This window comes from Marmota marmota, unplaced genomic scaffold, assembly GCF_001458135.2.
Source record: "Marmota marmota marmota unplaced genomic scaffold, marMar, whole genome shotgun sequence".
In the NCBI taxonomy this organism is placed as follows: Eukaryota; Metazoa; Chordata; class Mammalia; order Rodentia; family Sciuridae; genus Marmota; species Marmota marmota.
This window is the reverse complement of record NW_026000019.1, coordinates 26,734,115-26,752,501: the sequence shown is the minus strand read 5'-3', so window position 1 is coordinate 26,752,501 and position 18,387 is coordinate 26,734,115. Positions and strand designations below refer to the sequence as shown.

Below are 18,387 nucleotides of genomic sequence, written 5' to 3'. Positions count from 1 at the left end.
TTTGACAAAACTCCCCTCTATAGAGTAAAATGCACTTAGGTGGTGTATATTACCCTATGAACAGGAGGTAGCTTCCCAAGTATGTTTAGGAATATTTTTGGTAAATGTGTAACTTGAGTAAAGTTTGTAATTCTCCCTTGTATTATGCTGTTACACAATGGCTTATGACAAAGTGAATCTGCAAAACCTTGGCAACATAGAACAAGTTTGAAAAAGTAAGAATAGCAAGTTAATTACTGAGGTTGGGATTTGATTAGTTATTAAATCCAAAACTTTTATTTGAAAATAAAATAAAACATCAGCACCCTCAGCTGCTCTTCTCTGACTCTATTTTCATTGCTCCAGAAGGAATTAATCTTTCTACTTATCCCTGAGCACTTTTATATATCCGTACATGGGTCAAAGGCAGCTCTGTGGATTTCTGTTTAGATATAAGTTTCCTTAATTTATTATAACCATTACTCTTGTCACTGTACCAGATATCTGTGTTTGGACTCCATAAATTGAGTCTTAAAGTTTCCAAAACGCCATCCCCCTTACTGTTTATTCTTGAATGACTTTTCACTGGGAGATATTATAATTATCCTTTACAACAGAGCTACAAATAGGATTCTAATGGCAGGTTTTCTCTTTGTTAATTTTTTTAGATATAAGCACCCTGTTATATTTCTCTGCAGTTTTTCATATCTTGTGAACTGTTATTAGCTTTACTTCCCAGTGTGTATTTTGCGTAACAATTTGATTGTAAATTGCATAAAGATAGAACCTGTCTTGTTCAAGCATTTGGAGCAGAATACCTTCTAGTTCTATGAATGATCACAGATAATTGGAAATTTGGTGAGACATCTCAGCCAAAAACAGTCCCTGCCCTGATTTCACCCTTCAGCCTTTAGCCACATGCTTTTATGAGCACATTCCCTGTCTCCCACTTACATATTTGCATGAGATGCCACAAAGTGCCTGACTTTACACCTGCAGGCATTGCCAAACAAGGAAAATATTAGGAAGAACCTGAGGCAGATTCTCATTCATTTTAGCCCTGTTACTAACACTCCTGTGAGACAACTGTGGAGCCTCTAGAAAGATTGTTTTTCCTCTATCTGTGACACCTATTGGGAGTTGTTGCATGAGAGAGCATGAGAAACTGTCTGGAGTTCAAAAAAATTCAAATGACATCCTTGATAAAAAATCTCTTTATGGTTTGAATCCCGTAGCTGCAATCAGGAATCTCTGGGAATTTGGTCTCCAAGCTATTCTCAGACCGTGTGTTGCATACATTCCACAAGGGCCTTGGGGGATGGCGCAGGCCTAGTTTTTTGGTTTTCAGCCCTGTTTGTCTTCTTCACAGTTGAATGGAACTGGAATGTGACATTTACCCAATTATTCCCATTTTTCATTCAATATTTATAATTTTTCTTCACTGTAACAGGTCTTAATACTAAAAAAAGAAAAAAAAAAACACCTCTTTGGTTTTGTTAATTGAGTTTGTAAAACAAATAGAAGCAAGAAATTTCTCTCTATTGGACTTCATCCCAGGGTGTTATCCTTCACTAAACTCCTATTTTACTCTTTCCTCATCAACTCAGATATGACATTTATTGATCAGAGTATTTTATGAATAATTCACTTTTTAATCTCCAAAAATGCCTTTTTGCTTCTTGCTTACAGAGCTATGGTGCCAGGATGCAGTTTTGTAAACATGACTACTCCCGTTTTCTGAAAGAAATAGAAACAGGACTGAGAGAAATGACTCCTATTGTTTAAAAAAATATGACACTTGTTGAAGTTGATAAGATGGATTTCATACAAGGGGGCCACGACAATAAGTATAGGATGGACCAATGCCATCGGGTCTTGTAGTAGGGGAGAAAGGTAGGGCTTGACTAGGATTCCAGCAAGGGAAGGGGAGATTTAGCACCAAGGAACAAGGTGAGGGTCAGTAGATGGAAAATTACTAAGAGAAAACACAGAGTTAAGAGGAATTCTTTCTAGACTCAAAAGAATTTATACTGAGGGCAGGCCAGAGTGATCAGATATGGAAGGTGTTTATATCCCAAGTTGAGTAGAGGATTTTTGCTAAACTCACATAGCGGAATTCTTGCTCAAACCTGACTATACAGACAGAGGGAAGCCCAATGTTGAGTCCCTTTGAACAGAGAGCTAAGAATACCCTAATTAAAGAAAAGAGTCTTTGTCACCTGCTAAAAGAAAAATCACTTTCGATGGCTCAAATAACGTATCACTATATCAAAACAGATGGCTTGTCATTTTACAATAATAATTCAAAGATCATAATGACAATTTGGTATGGTAGCTCACATCTGTAGTCCCAGCTACTGGAGAGGTTGAGGCAGAGAGATCACAAGTTTGAGAATAGCCTAGGAAACTTAGCAAGACCCTGCCTCAAAAATAAGATATAAAAAGGACTGGGTGAGTACCTTAGTAGTAGAGCACCCCTCAATTCAGTCCCCAGGACCAGAAAAAGAAAAATGTGATACTTTCTTGAGAAAGTAGCATTTCTAAAAGTTATAAGTAGTACTATTTGTAAATTTACATAATTTTATATCTAAATTCATAGAAAAATTATTCAATGTGTAGAATACTATATTATAAATTATTTTTATTATGGATATAAAAAATATTCTGTAATCTTTAAGCCATTTTTTTGAGAATCTAAGAGAAGGCAAATAGCTAGTATATTCCTAGTTTGTTTGGCTTGGTGATATAAGAACTCAGGAGAGTAGTGCCTTGATTACATTTGGTAGTGACCTCTATTCAATCATATATCCTCCAGTACTTCTTATATGAATAATATAGAAATACTTTTCTTAGATCTTTGTTAAAAAGCTTTTCTAGATTTATTTCCAGTAGTAGCAAAAGTAATTTTTAGCAATATCTAAATAAGACAATCATAAACTGAGTGTGGTAGCATGTGCACCTGTAATCCCAGAGCCTTAGGAGGCTGAGGCAGGAGAATGGCAAGTGCAAGATCAACCTTAGCAACTTAATAAAACTCTTTCTCCAGATTAAAAAAAAAAAATGGAAGGGTATGGGAATGGAGCTCGGGGTGCTCTACCCCTGGGGGCAGGGGGGAAGAATCATTAGTTTGTGTGTGTGTGTGTGTGTGTGTGTGTGTGTTTCATTGGCTGAAAGTAGTACCTGCTTTAGTCTCTTAACTTTTAAGATTTTTTTCAAAATCCTACTTATTATCAAAGGCTTCTGTGTCTAACAGCTAGATTAAACTTAAAATTTAAAAAAAAAGTTTTTAAAAGTAAAATCTTAAGTGACTTAGTACTTGGTTAGACTTTAGCTGAGGATGAGACTGAATTAGCCATCTCAGATTCTCAACATATTTATCTATCTCAGATATCTCAACATAATTACCTATTGTTAAAGAGACTTGCCAGAGGGTTGTATATTGTGAAGTTTAAATGGAGCAATAAAACTATTTATAAACCCAGAGGCCTTTATGCAAATCTGTTTCCTTGGTTTCACTTAGGTAAGCCTTTCAAAACTCTCATTTATAAGGGATGGAGAGAAATAATGAATGTACTCAAAGGCCTAAGTTTTTCTGAACATTGTATGATTTAAAAGCATCCAAGTTTAATGCAGACTGTGAACTGCTGACATGTCAGTGGAGAAAATGAGATCGAGAATGGCAAATGGTGTTCTTGTGAGCCTGGTGTCTACCCTGCTCCTAATCCCACTCCTGCCCTTTTGTTTTTATTTTATTGTTTTTTTATTTTATTTTTTTAATTTTTATTGTTGGTTGTTCAAAACATTACATAGTTCTTGATATATCATATTTCACACTTTGATTCAAGTGGGTTATGAACTCCCATTTTTACCCCGTATACAGATTGCAGAATCACATCAGTTACACATCCATTGATTTACATATTGCCATACTAGTGTCTGTTGTATTCTGCTGCCTTTCCTATCCTCTACTATCCCCCCTCCCCTCCCCTCCCCTCCTCTCTCCTCTCTCTACCCCCTCTACTGTCATTCATTTCTCCCCCTTGTATTATTTTTCCCTTTCCCCTCACTTCCTCTTGTATGTAATTTTGTATAACCCTGAGGGTCTCCTTCCATTTCCATGCAATTTCCCTTCTCTCTCCCTTTCCCTCCCACCTCTCATCCCTGTTAAATGTTAATCTTCTTCTCCTGCTCTTCGTCCCTACTCTGTTCTTAGTTACTCTCCTTATATCAAAGAAGACATTTGGCATTTGTTTTTTAGGGATTGGCTAGCTTCACTTAGCATAATCTGCTCTAATGCCATCCATTTCCCTGTAAATTCTATGATTTTGTCATTTTTTAATGCAGAGTAATACTCCATTGTGTATAAATGCCACATTTTTTTTATCCATTCGTCTATTGAAGGGCATCTAGGTTGGTTCCACAGTCTTGCTATTGTGAATTGTGCTGCTATGAACATCGATGTAGCAGTGTCCCTGTAGCATGCTCTTTTTAGGTCTTTAGGGAATAGACCGAGAAGGGGAATAGCTGGGTCAAATGGTGGTTCCATTCCCAGCTTTCCAAGAAATCTCCATACTGCTTTCCAAATTGGCTGCACCAATTTGCAGTACCACTCCTGCCCTTTTGAAGATGAAAGAATTTGATTAAAAACTAAATATGTAGAACAGTACATCAGTTCCGAGGCAGCTGCCTTTCTCTAATTCTTGTTTAGTTCAGATCCCTGAGTGTAGCCCAGAACACCTCAACTCATCCCTCTTTAAGTTAGCATTCTCTGGGGCCATTTCTATATCACCAAACCTTCATTTGTTTATTTATTTATTTAAAAAAATTTGTTGAATATCTTTTCTGAGCCAAGCAATAGGGATTCAGCAGTGAACAAATAAAAATGTCGCCCTCAGGGAGCTGACATTCTAGTGTGATTCCTGTCAGATCAGTCGGGGCAGGCAATGGCCAAAGGAGGCGATTTAAAAGGGCCGCTGAACAGGCTTTATTGAGATATCACTCCCGGGTGGAACTCGATCAGACCCACAGAGGGGACAGGAGAAGGGTCTGAGGAGAAACCACGTGGAAGCTCGACTGGACTGGACTTTTATGGGGCTTACAGCAGGAAGGGAAGGGCTTGGGACAGGAAAAGGTGTTTCTAGGGTCCCTTGCCCCCTTGAATTGGTCAGGGGAGTTGGCTGAACTCCAGGATTGGCCAGGGGGGTCCTGTTGATTGACAGGCATTAGTCAGGAGATCTGGCTGATTGACAGGCGTTTCCGCCAGCATCTGATTGATGTTCTTTTCCGGTGCGGGCTGCTTTGTTCTAAGTTGCCACTAAGTCGCCACCAAGTCGCTGCCGCCAACCTAACAATTCCTCCTAGGGTCTTGTCTTATATGGAATTGAGCTTCAAGAGTGACTATGTCTGAGAAGCCTCAGCAATTTGCAAGGCCCCCTAACCTGTTTTTATGTTGTCTAACAGGCCATCTATTAAAAATAATAATAATAATAATAATAATAATAATAATAATGAGTTGCCTTCAGTAGTGCATGCCTGTAAATCCAGTGTTATACAGACTGCTTTCTGATTGTAATGTATAAGAAAATTCAGTGTATTGGGGTTTTTTTTAATCTAAAATTGCAATGCCATAACCAATCTCATTCATTTAAATCTGTTGGCAATTGTTTCTAGCTTTTATGTGAATTTTTCTGAATATACTTGAAACCATGTGACTATTATTCAAAATATTTTTAAGATTCCATAGTATGAAGAAAAAATTATGCCAAGCCAGGTGTGGTAGTGCATGCCTGTAACCCCAGCATCTCAGAAGGCTGAGGCAGGAATGGGTGTCAGGTGGGAGGCCAACCCTCGAAATTTACAAGACCCTGTCTCAAAATAAAAATTAAAAAGGACTAGAGATGTGCTCAGTGATAGAACGATCCTGAGTTCAATCTCCAGTATGGGGGCGGGGGCAGTGTGTCACAGGATTTTTAATGGGCTGAGAGTAATTTGGTCTATCAGGCTTCATTATCCTTCAGAGTTCCACCTTGGTCTAGAATTTCCATTCAGCAATCTTGTAGCTGCTGAGCCTTCCCAACCCAGAAATACTTCAGAGAAAGCCATATTTGGTGCTCAGAGAAGAATATATCATTCCCATGCATCAATTTTTAAATGCAATTAAAGAGCCATAATTTTCTATAACCCATATTCATAACTGCAGAGATTTGATTTGGGGTGATTACGGCCTTTGGGTAATTACTCTGCAGGTCCTAGATGTTAAAGTAAAGTGCTTCAGAACATTGGTTCAGCTTTTCAGATTCTGACCTAAAATAGTTTTCTAGTACTTGGTGCCAGTGATTTATTTATTAGATGCAGGAGAGTTATTGTATATTCCCAGCTTTGGTCTATGACTTGAGGCTAAAACTCCACACTGAGTTCTAGGACAGTGAATCTGATCCCAGGTCCAGTTCACTCTCTATTCAGAAAGAGGTTTTATATGTTAGGCTGTAAAAACAGTGACATTATCAGCATGGCTTTTTATGCAATAAGCATCCCAACAATAACTGTCCTAGTGCATGTAAAAGAAATTTGATGACACTAATTTGCTCTACTTTCCAGTAAGCCTAAAAAGAAAGCCAGTGTCCTTCAAGATAATATGTATCTGAACTTACTGTCCCAAGCTTGCTTTCATTTTTCTCTTCACTTGGCTAGGTTTGGGGGAACAGGGGGAAACATTCAGAGACAGGTGTTTTACTGTTTCTCTTTTCTTTAGAGACCATACAGGAATACTGTTGAGCTTTGGTAGTAGGAGAAGGCCAATGTATTTATTTGATGTTGTAGCAATATTTTTTCAATTTTTTAGTTTGTTTTAATTAGTTATGCATGGGAGTAGAATGCATTTATGCACTTTGACATATCACACAAAAATGGGGTATAATTTCTCATTTTTCTGATTGTACATGTTGTGGAATCATATCAGTCATGTGGGCATATATGCACACAAGGTAATAATGTCTGTTTCATTCTGCTGTCCTTCTTATCCCCTCATACCCTTGACTCCCCTCTACCTAATCTAAAGTAATTCTATTATTCCCTAGCGCTCCCCTCCCCATTGTGAATTAGCATCCTCATATCAGAGAAAACATTTGGCCTTTGGTTTTTTGGGATTAGCTTATTTTGCTTAGCATGATATTCTCCACTCCATTTACCAGCAAATGCCATAATTTCATTCTTCTTTAAGGCTGAGTAATATTCCATCATATATATATATACTACATGCACCTCAGATAAAGTAGTAATCTCTAAGAATATGAAGAGCTCAAAAAACTTAACATCAAAAAAAAAACAAATAACCCAATCAATAAATGAGCTAAGGAACTGAACAGACATTTCACTGAAGAAGAAATACAATCGATCAACAAATATATTTAAAATTGTTCAACATCTCTAGCAATTAAAGAAATGCAAATTAAAACCACACTGAGATTTCATCTTACTCCAGTCAGAATGACAATTTTCAAGAATGGCAAATATCAAGGCAACAATAAATGTTGGCAAGGAGTGGGGGGAAAGGCACACTCATACATTGCTGGTGGGACTGCAAATTAGTGTAACCACTCTGGAAAGCAGTATGGAGATTCCTCAGAAACTTGGAATGGAACCACCATTTGACCCAGCTATCCCCCTCCTCCATTTATACTCAAAGTACTTAAAATCAGCATACTACTGTGACAAAGCCATGTCAATGTTTGTAGCAATATTTTAAATGTTATTCTGTTGCTGCTTTCACAGAACTTAGGTTACCTGTGGAAATGAGGAAACCCCATTTTCTTTTATACTTTCTCATAGTTTCTTAAATCAGTAAGTAAATGTTGACTGACAGTTTTTTAGATATATGGGGTTCATTTTCCTTTGGATAATTTCTATCTAATTTGAGTACAGAAGAAGGGATCTAAATGCTTATTTAGACAAGAGTCTTATGTAACAGTGCCTCTCACAGTATCAGTGCTCACATAATTGTTGAATGGATGAATAAATGTCACAAATTGAGTTCAGCTTTTCAGTTAAAAGTGCTCTCACAAGGGGCCGGGAGAACAGCTTCGGGCATACATGGCATTTGCTTAGGAGTACTTTGCCCTGCCTGTGTTCTTACATTGTATTTCTGTGTTTCCATCTATAGTGTGACAGTTACTTAATTCACTCCATGTTCCTCCCAGCCGATAAGTGACAGGTCCTAGTTTTATTACCCTTACCCACTTCAATTTCACCCTGCCTCAGCTTTGCCAGGCATTTCTTAAGGGAGCCAAACCTTTTTCTCTAACTATTTTAGTACTGTTCAGGGAAATAGAATATTTATATATTGGCTATAAGGGAAAATGTCAATATTGGAGTTCTCATAGAAGATTCCTTAGAAATGGGACTCAAATTGGCCTTGAAGGATTAACAGAATGGGGCTAGATAGAGAGTTTGAGTAGAAAAGAGTTTTTTCCCCTCCCCAGTCAGAGGAAAAAAAATAGTAGTGATGCATGGCATGTTGGAATGTCAAAACCAGGACTTGTATTGGAAATTGAAGAGAAGATTGGCATAGTAGAGTTTCGCTTATGGAAATTATGGAAATGTGACATTTTTACCACTTCCTTGTTCATTTGTATTCCTACCCCCCAACCACATACCCACCCGTCCCCTTTTTTCCATTTGTTTCTTTAGTGGGTACAAGTTATCTCTTGTGGTCCATGAATGGGTGAATATCTATCCATCTTTATGCCCACCCCACCGCCAGCACATGTATCCTATATTTCAGTAGATTTAGGTGCAGAAGTCAAGATCATGGTGTGTCACCAGCCTGGCTTGCACAGAGCAAACTACCTTGTTAGAGTTGGTGTTTGATTCTAATGAGAAATCTGTTTTTATTACATATGCTTCTTTGCTAAGTACTGGTGAAGCTTGTCCACTTTTTAAAAATTAAGCTTTCTGTAAATTTTTGAATATTTAGTTCTGCCTTTGGTCAAGGTTCTGGCTTTTGTGTTAGTCATCTCCCAGCTAACAGCCTCTTGGCAGGCTGTGCTTGATTCAGTTCTTGTGTGTTTACAGGCAGTTCGAAATTCCACCTCACCCAGAATTTTTCCAACCTCAATGTCCAGACACTTTTTCTGGCTTCCCCTATCCTTCTGAAAATTCAGAATCACATTTAAGTGCTCATGTTTGAAGCTGTTAATTTCTTCTTTTTATTTGCCTGATTAATTTTGAATTTGAAGTACTCATACTTAACACATTTAAACATTTACACATTTCCCTTTACTAGACCCCTGCACATTAACAGTGAAGACCTGGTCTTAAAATGGTCATCATTACTCTAGGTACATGTATGATTTCACAAATTGTGTGACTCTACATCGTGCACAACAGAGAAATGAAAAGTTGTGCTCTATTTATGTACAGTGAATTGAAATGCACTCTGCTGTCATGTACAACTAATTAGAACAAATAAAAAATAAAAATGTGTGATCCATTCTCATTCCCTCACACCTCTGCCTGGGATTCCCTTCAAGGCCTCCTTTTCCCATCTAAGTCACCAGTTTTCTGGCTCTATCTCCCCATTTAGAACCTGTTCTCGTATTTTTTATTCACACAGGGCCAAATTGTAGGTTGCAGTTGAGATTGTTATCCTTTCCAATGGTGGAAATAAAAATCATAACCTTAAATTGAGGGTTAATGGAGGCCTTGTGTGCCCCTAATGTGAGTTTAGGAAACTCTGTCCTGCTCCTGGATGTATATAGTGTGACACTATACAAATGTCATACAGTCCAGGGAGGGACTTACAAAGATCATGAGTTATCATGTGCCATTTCCCACTCTGACCTCCTTTAATTAATATACTTCAAACCTCATCAGTAATTATGAGACTGCTTCATTAATTATCCACGGGGTTCCACAGGGGTTCGTATGAAATCCCCAGAGGTCTCACAGAGTGGACCAGTGTTGTTATCATCACTTCAACTGATATTTAGAGGTATTAGAATTTCAGGGCTTTAATGGCACATCACTCCAAACATGAGAGTATCCAGCTTGTCTTTCAGAGGGGCTTCCTGAATCCAGCCTCAGACATTTACATACTACCTGGAAAAGTCATCTTCTAGCAATGCTGATAGTTTCCTTGGCCCAGAAGAAGGCAGTGAAGACCAGAACCCATTTTAAAACCACCCTGACCTAACCAACCTTGAGTTTCCATCTGGTTGGGCTTAAGATGACAATGCCATTTCGACACGACTAGGAACTCCAAGGTTTTGGAATGATATTGGGACTTTAGTTTTCCCTTAAAGCATTCGAACTTTTATTTCCAGGGTTTCCACCTCTTCTTGATATTTAAAGTATTAAAGAACTCCAGTTATCGGTTTAAATCATAGCAGACACATAGGCTCTAATGACTTCTGCAGGTGGTTTGGGCTGTATTAGAGAACCTAGTCTTGATCTTAAACTGTCATCTGGATTCTGAGTTAATTCTGGAAAGCAGTAAAAATTAGTAATGTGTATTGCATGTCTCTGATGCATATGTTTTCCATTATTTGGTCTTCTATGCCACAGCGCCTGCATACTACACGAATGTGTACACACACACGCACACACACACACAAGATTTCTGTTCCAAAAGGAAATGACTGGTGTTGTGCCTTGAAATTTGAACTTGATCACATGTTCTGAATGAAATAACTCCAAATACATTTGCAGAATATCTTTCTTCCATCTCCTACTTTTTGGAAAATACTTCAATGAGAAACATTGACTAACTTATAGCCATTAAAATTTAATTCTTTAAAGATAAGAAAATGATTTGATAGTCATTGCAAAGAGGCAGGACTTGTAAAATTAGACTTAAACTTCCTAACAATAGTCTTAAAAATAGGCAGTGTTTGTTCATATACAGCAGCAACAAGTTGTTTTTTTTTTTTTTTTTAATCTCTGGTAAGTAATTAACCTCAACTGTAATAGAAGAGATTTATATGACTTGTAATGGGAAATTTATCATTGTGGGAGACTATTTTAAACAATGGAACAATGAAACCAGCCAATAGAAGTGGAGGAATGATATTTTCTGTTGGATTTAAAGTAGACCATATCATCTATTCAAAACACTTAATATTGATAGATCATTAGATTTGTCTAGTAATTTTTAACTTCTGGGGGGTCACAAAGCTCATTGGGAATCTGATGGACCCTATTTCAATACACACACAAATTTCATACAATTTCATGGAATTTAGAGACCCTAAATTCTGTAAATTAGACCCCAATTTATGACACTCCAGAATAGATGGTCTCCAGAAGTCTTTGCTAGCTTCCTAAGTGATAAGCTGTATGATTCAATTTTCTCAAACATAACAAGGAATCTGAAGATCAGATGTCAAACTTTGGAGTTTCTTTCTCTAGATTTATAATACTTGACATGTATGGTGTCAAAGTAAAAATAAAGCATAATGGAATAGAAAGAAATTCTACTTTTGTATATTCAATTATTGTAGAGAAGCCAAATGTTTAAATTTTAAAAATCAGTGGTTGATTTTGTATCATCTTTATAGAAAGACAGTATAGGACAAGGCCACCTGCACACCCAACTCCAAATTCACAGAAGAAAATGCAAAATCAGACACCACGTTGACTACCCAATATTAATCCAAGTTCACACTGCTTCTAACCATAATGCTGTGGTTATTCAGCTGGGCTTGAAAAATGTTTTGTCTATAATTCTCTCATCAGTTTTATGCACAATTTTAGTTGACTACAAATTGGAAAATGATCACCCAGGATTACGAATCAGAGAGTAATTTGACCCTCTCCCTAAAATGAAGAACTTTCATCCTCTTAGGAATTAAGAAGGGAATATAGTTTGTATCTGTGTATTTTGAACTCATGTTAATGAGCTAACCTTATGTATGGTAAGCATGACTCTACCTGGGTTTCCTGTTCCCTTCTGCAAATACCCTCTAGTGTCCCTGCAAGCCTTAGAACACTTCCTTTAATCTCATATTGTAACTGTATTGATTCTTTGTACCTGAAATCAGAAACTGTGGGAATAAAAATTACCTTGATATGGAAGGGATATGATAATGATCTCTGAGCAAGAGTATAATTGTCAAATATCCTTGAGTTCTTGTTAGTTTTCACTGTACTTTATTCTTCTAATGCAACCCTTAAATTCACAGTTGGGAGTATCTTAATGAAATTAGATTGATGAATAGGAGCCAAGCAGTCTAGGCCAAAGGTCTCCTTACATTCACATCATTGGTTCTTTGGATAGTTAGTTGTTTCTTCCCACTGTTGAAGGGAAGGAGAAGGGCTTAAATAACCTTTCTGCTCCTTATTAAAATCCCTTTCTGTTCTAATTGTTCCAGTTATGATAATTTACTGCATGGAAAGCATACAAGACATACAATGTCTACGGATAGATATCTGTGGTATTATCTCTGACAGTGGGTCCAGCCCTTATGAGCTAATAAATGTTGTTTGGGAACTAAAATTGAGGAGAAGACAGGCCCTCTTGGCACTGAGCCCTGCTGTAGCTCTGCTACTGGTGAAGTTCCTTTGCATCCTTGAAAATGTATCAGCAGTTCATACCCTTAAAGCACATTCATGTCCTTCTGGGATTAAAGCTCCTAGCAGAGATGCACATTTACACCTGTGTATATTCCTTTCTACAGAAAACGTGATCAATGGGCAGGATTACGAAGTGATGATGCAAATTGACTGTCAGGTGATGGACACCAGGATCCTCCACATCAAAAGCTCCTCCGTCCCTCCTTACCTCCGAGATCAGCAGAGGAATCAAACCAACACTTACTTTGGTTCCCCTCCAGCAGCCACCAAGGCGACCCATGTTGTCAGCACCATCCCTGAATCATTACAGTAGTACCCTGCAGCTACACTGGAAGACTTAAGAATGAGACCCTGCCAAACTGAAGAGTGGTGAGAGAAATGGTGTTCTCTGCCACCTTTGTGGCAAGCAGACAACTGTCTCATGCTGTAGCTCAAGGATGGGGAGAGACTGAAAAAGAAACTGCTGTTTTCCACCATCCACCCATCTATTTGCAAAGCACTGGAAATTATATGCAAGGGAACATTTCTTTAGTGGCAAATGTGGCCTGCATCCTCCAGTGTTACCTTGTGTGGATTTTTTTCCCCATACTTTTCTTAAATGCTTTCCCTGCTGTATTTGTTTTATATTTAGTCATCTTCTTTCAAGTAAGATCCAGTTCCCCTTTCTGCCATTTCACTTATTGATACAGTAAAGTGATTTTTCTTTAAAGCTGTAGCACATGGTTGTTCAGATGGTTCCCACTTACCGAGTTTCTCATTCCTTTAATGCACACCCATTCTGGAAATTGTGCAAATTTCAAAACCAGAACAGCCAATAATATACTTCACAAAGAGTCAAAACAATTTGGAGCTTTGGCTAAAAAGTGAATATACCCATTTAGTAAAGTTTATTTTTACTTAGCATTCATGGTTCACACCTGAATTGGTGGCTGTGTTGGGGGTCAGAGGTAAACTACGTATTTGAGAGAATGGAAGGGAGTTTAATTAATTGATACATGTGTTAAAACATTGAAAATTTGATGTGATTGCAGTTTAAGATTAAAGCCATAGCTACTTTTTATTTTTAGGATTCAAGGTCCCCAAGTGATAGCATGCAGATTTATGTGTTGTTTTTTTTTCTTTGTGGTACTGGGGATTGAACCCAGAACCTTGTGCATGCAAGACAAGCACTCTACCAACTGAGCTATATCCCCAGCCCCAGATTTATGTCTTCTTAACTAACCTGTGCAATCCTCAAGGACTACAGGGCAGTTCCTTATATTTCATGGTGAATCTCCACCCACTACACACATACTACTCTCTATGTAATACCAAGTTGAGTTAAGGAACATGGAGGTGACGTAAGCAAGACAAGAGCTTTTGAGAACTGACAAGTATTATTTAATACAATGCAGACAAGCAAGCTTGTATTCCTGCTGGATGCAACCCATAATATGGCAATAATCTTCAGTTTCTCCAGTGAACAGTGAAGAAATTAACTCTTTTGTTGTCCCATGGCTTTTAAAAAAAATATATTCTTATATTTTACTGTACTTTGACTACTTTTTTTTTCATTTGGTGAATTTTCAAAAATGGATCTCAGGTAGTGATCTCCACTCAGATGTTCTGCCTTCAGTTTTCTAATGGAACTCTTTCTCCCTCTCCTTCCTGAAACTTTTCAACTTCTTGATAAAACTCATTCTACAAACACTGCTTCTCACCTCCACAAATTTGCCTTTGTGAGATTCCTTTCTTTCCATTCCACACTGTATCAACTATTCCTCTTCCTCCCTGCAAGAGAAGAAAAATTTTATCAATCCCTCAAGGATTACATGTAGTCAGTTCATTTTCTGCCTTCAAACCTATTAGACTTGCAGTAATAAACAATTTTAAAGAATCACCGGTACTTCTAACTCTCTAGATAGTGATCTCTCAGGCTACTAGATGCTTTCTAAGGAAATCAGTTTCATTTTGTAGGGATGGAGGCCTCTATTGCTCTTTTACCTGAGAATCTGGAGATGGAGGAGTATTAGCTACCTCTCATCTTTTTCCACATTTAAAACTATTTTAAGTCAATGGAGCACTCTCTGATTTGGCTTCTGTGTGATTTGCCAGACAAGAACCATTTCTCTGGAGACTTTTCTTCTAATGGGTACCAAGGAATATAAAATGAATGTCTAGAAGACCTCTAGGTTACTAGGCAAGTAACCTATGGGGTATCCTCCAGCCCCACTCCTTTCCATTCTGCGATGTGAATTAGCCCAATAAGGGACTGTGACTGTGGCTAGTAGGCAGTGGCAGCATACACTTCACAAAGAATCAAAACAGTTTGGATCTTTGGGTAAAAAGGAAATATCCCCAGTTGGTAAAGTTTATTTGTACTTAGCATTTGTGGTTTATACCTGAATGGGTGGCCTTCCCTTTTTACTTTATTCCCAAGCTGCTGATCTGCTGGAACTGTCATTTCCAGCAGATTCAGTGCATCTGAAATGATTGTAGGTGGAGCCTCTCTCCTCTTCCTGGCACCAAATCACACAAAAAGAAACCATCACATGATCTTCTTGTGTTTAGCACTTCATTTTCACTTCATTTCTTCCCAGCTTTTCTTATGTTCATTCTATCAACTCATCAGACTGAAGACTTCAATATGTCATGAACACCAAGATTAATTCCTCTCTTCTGGGTGACAATGTGGATGGTGGTTAGGAGAGAGTCACAGTCAAAGAGCAGACTGATGTTAGGAGGGCCAGAAGCTCCAGTCACAGAGCGGGGCACCTGAGAAGTGATTCTGAAAAGCAGTCTGGGAGTCTTGCCTCCTCTTTTCAGTCTCTGTCCCTATAGCTTCTTGTCATCAGCTGTTCTTGAATTGATCTTTTGAGAATGAGGGAACAGAATCCTCCTCATGGTAGAGTTTCAGAAAACAAGTAAAAGGTTACTGACAAGCACAAAGAAATATTCTACTTTTTAAAGTACTGAAAGAACTATTATAAAACCCTAGGCACAGTAGCAGTTTTCATTTTAATGTTTGTGTGCTAGCACTAGGCTTTTTAGGAAATAGAAAGTTGCTATGCCAAGTTAATAAATTGAGCAGATATTTGGGCTAAGTATTTTGGTGGGGTTGCCTGTTGGGGGTTGTGTACCCAGGAAGTGTGAGAGAGATACGTATCTATCTATCTATATTATCTTTTTTTATTATTATTTATTAAAGTCTGAAGTGAGGCTTTTCAAGCTGTGAGAAAATTAGACAAATTCATGGAGGAAGAAAGTCCATCTGTTATTAAGGTGGTTTTGAGCTCTTGGGACAATAATACTATAATGTGGGGAAGTGACAATGGAGACTAATAGGGGCAGTCTTTCCATCTGTTGCAAGTCCTGAATTTTTAGGCTTAATGGAAGTGAGTGAGTGTTTCCTCATGCAACTACTGAAGGTGTTTGGAGCGCCTTCTCTGTACACCAATAGCACAGGAACAACTTCACTAGACTGTGAGGGTAAACCAACGCTCAAGGTAGGGGTTAATGTGACAGGATGGATCATTCTCAAGGCAAATCTATCATTTGCCATGCTTGTAGTACAGCAACTTTACATCAGATTAATAGGTGGAATTTATGTTTTCAGAAATAAAAAGTCCCCCATGATTATAAAAGCTCAGAGCATCTTCTGATTTTTTTTTATGACTTCAAGTTTTAGCACAAAATTGGCACCTCTGTGCCTTTTCTTGTTAGCCAGAAGTAGATAGAAGGTATTTGAAAGCAAGGAGATTATATGAGTCATTCTTAAGTGTTCCCAATAAACATTCCTTAGAAAGAGAGAAGGAACTTGGAATTCAAACTGATTTTCCTATCATGTTTAAAGAGATACTACCCTGACTAATTTTTGTTGGCCCGAATCTTCCTCCCCAGTAGTCACAGCAGCAGGTGCTAGTTAGACACCATTGCTGTGGCATTTAGTGTTTAAAACTGGAGAACTCTCAAGCTCTCCCAGTGTTCAGACTATTATTTGATTCTTGCTATTTACCTAAGCTCAGGTTGTGAAACTTGACAGAAATGTACCACAGGAAAAAATTTGTCCTTGTATTCAACTTACGCATTGAAGAGTTTCAAAGCAACTTCCACTTTGAATAACATATTAGAAGCAGCCACTTTTACTTTCATAACCTGAAGAGCCAGTCTGATCTGATAGCCTCTTTCAGTCTGACCGCCTGGAAATTTCCACCCATGAAAGTCTTCTTTCCACTGCATACCAACAGGCTGACTCAGCTTCCCTCAACAAACCCATAGGAGCTGAACTTCAAATGAGCCCATTGTCATGCTATTTATTGGCTGTGTCATAGGAATTAACCTCTCAAATAAGATTGTTTCTTGCCAGAATGCATAGAAGCTTATCACAACCTACAGCCTCCATATTCCTTACCAGAATGTTATTTTCATTAGTCTTAGGCATTTTAATGTACATAATTTAAGATCTTTGCTGCTAATATGAATACCCAATTATAAGTTGTACCATAAAAGCAAGAAAGCCTAAAAGAAAGAGAATGAAATATTAGAATTCATTCCTATCCTAATAACATTTGGAAGGGGAAATTCCTGTCTTCCCTATCCCCACCCCCTTGCAGGGATTGTGGTTGATTTTCAAGGAAGCAGAATATTGGACTGTCCAAAAAAGATGTTGCCAGAGTCCAAAAGGACCTATGCCCATAAAAGAAATGGAGTTTTCTCCTGAAGGAAAAAAAATCAGAGTATATTCTGTTAACTTATATTTTTAATAACTAAGCTTATGGCAGAGTTTATTTTGGATAAGACTAGAACTTGGGGCAGTTGTAATATCTGTGTTATCTGTCAGGTGCAAAAGAATTTATGAAAAAGAATAATAAAAGTATGTGATTAGAAAGTTTAATTTTACATATGAATCATGTCATGGCTAGCCAGTGTCACATAATGAACATCATTCTTAACTAACATTAAGCATTAAGGGTTTAGCACATTAAAAGACTTTAAATTATATTAAGCTTGAGAACTGAGCAAATAAATCAAGTTTATCATTTGTCAAGATCAACAAACACCACACTGTTATGCTGTTTGCCTTCAATGAAGTTGGTGACCATTAGTTGAATAAATCAGGAGGCTTAGCATATCCTTTGGTGTGCTAATCTCAGATAGGAATTAAAAGGTTGACTTTCACAGCAAATGTTTATTGGTTGAACTGTTTTAATTCATACTCAGACATAATTCCTGGTCCAGTCATCAGGATAGAGGAGATGCTGGGAAAACAACTAGCTTTAGATGAAAACAACTAGCCTGAGAGATACCAGTTTATTTCCCTCATCATGTTGACAATTATATTTGGGCTAAGACCAGTAATGCTGCATCTATGGACTCATTAGAACCAGAGGAGAGCGTTAGAAATCCTATTTCACCACGGTTTTCTTCCTAAGGCTATATTGTGCTAATGTAAGGATGGGTTGAAAATGGAAAGATAAACCAATATCTCCCTTAATAATTATGTTGTTTTACAAATACATAAAGAAATGACAGCAGACTATTTCATACTTTTAAGCAAGTCTTTATAATGTGAAACCTGTTCTTTCTCTAAAGTTCAAATAAAGAATTTTTAAACTTGCTTTGTTTTGTTCTGTATGTAGAAAGAAAAAAAAAATCTTTGAAGTCAAGAGGTTAGGAAGCCTAAAAAGGTTTTGTGGCTTGTGTTACTTTTTAGATGAAACTGTTAAGATTCTTTTCCACTCTTCTCCCATGCCTGATTAAGTAAAAATTTCCGTTTTTGTGTCCAGATATTTGAACTTCGGTCTCATCGAGGAAAAAAAGAAAAATGCCTAAAACCTATTCTTTATCCTTCTGTGTCATCAG

General features: G+C 37.7%; 1 protein-coding gene across 3 annotated transcripts in view; it reads left to right on the top strand.

Moving 5' to 3' along the window:
• Atf6 (activating transcription factor 6) overlaps window positions 1-18,142 on the top strand; it is a 243,737-nt gene extending 225,595 nt beyond the window's left edge. For 2 of the 3 annotated variants that reach the window (XM_015491921.2, XM_048810137.1), the window contains one exon: window positions 12,651-18,142. In XM_015491921.2, coding sequence (XP_015347407.1) covers window positions 12,651-12,859 — 209 coding nt within the window. In that variant the 3' untranslated portion in view covers window positions 12,860-18,142. The remainder of the gene's footprint in view (window positions 1-12,650) is intronic. The other variant, XM_048810138.1, reaches the window with a different exon arrangement.
• Window positions 18,143-18,387: the final 245 nt, after the last annotated feature.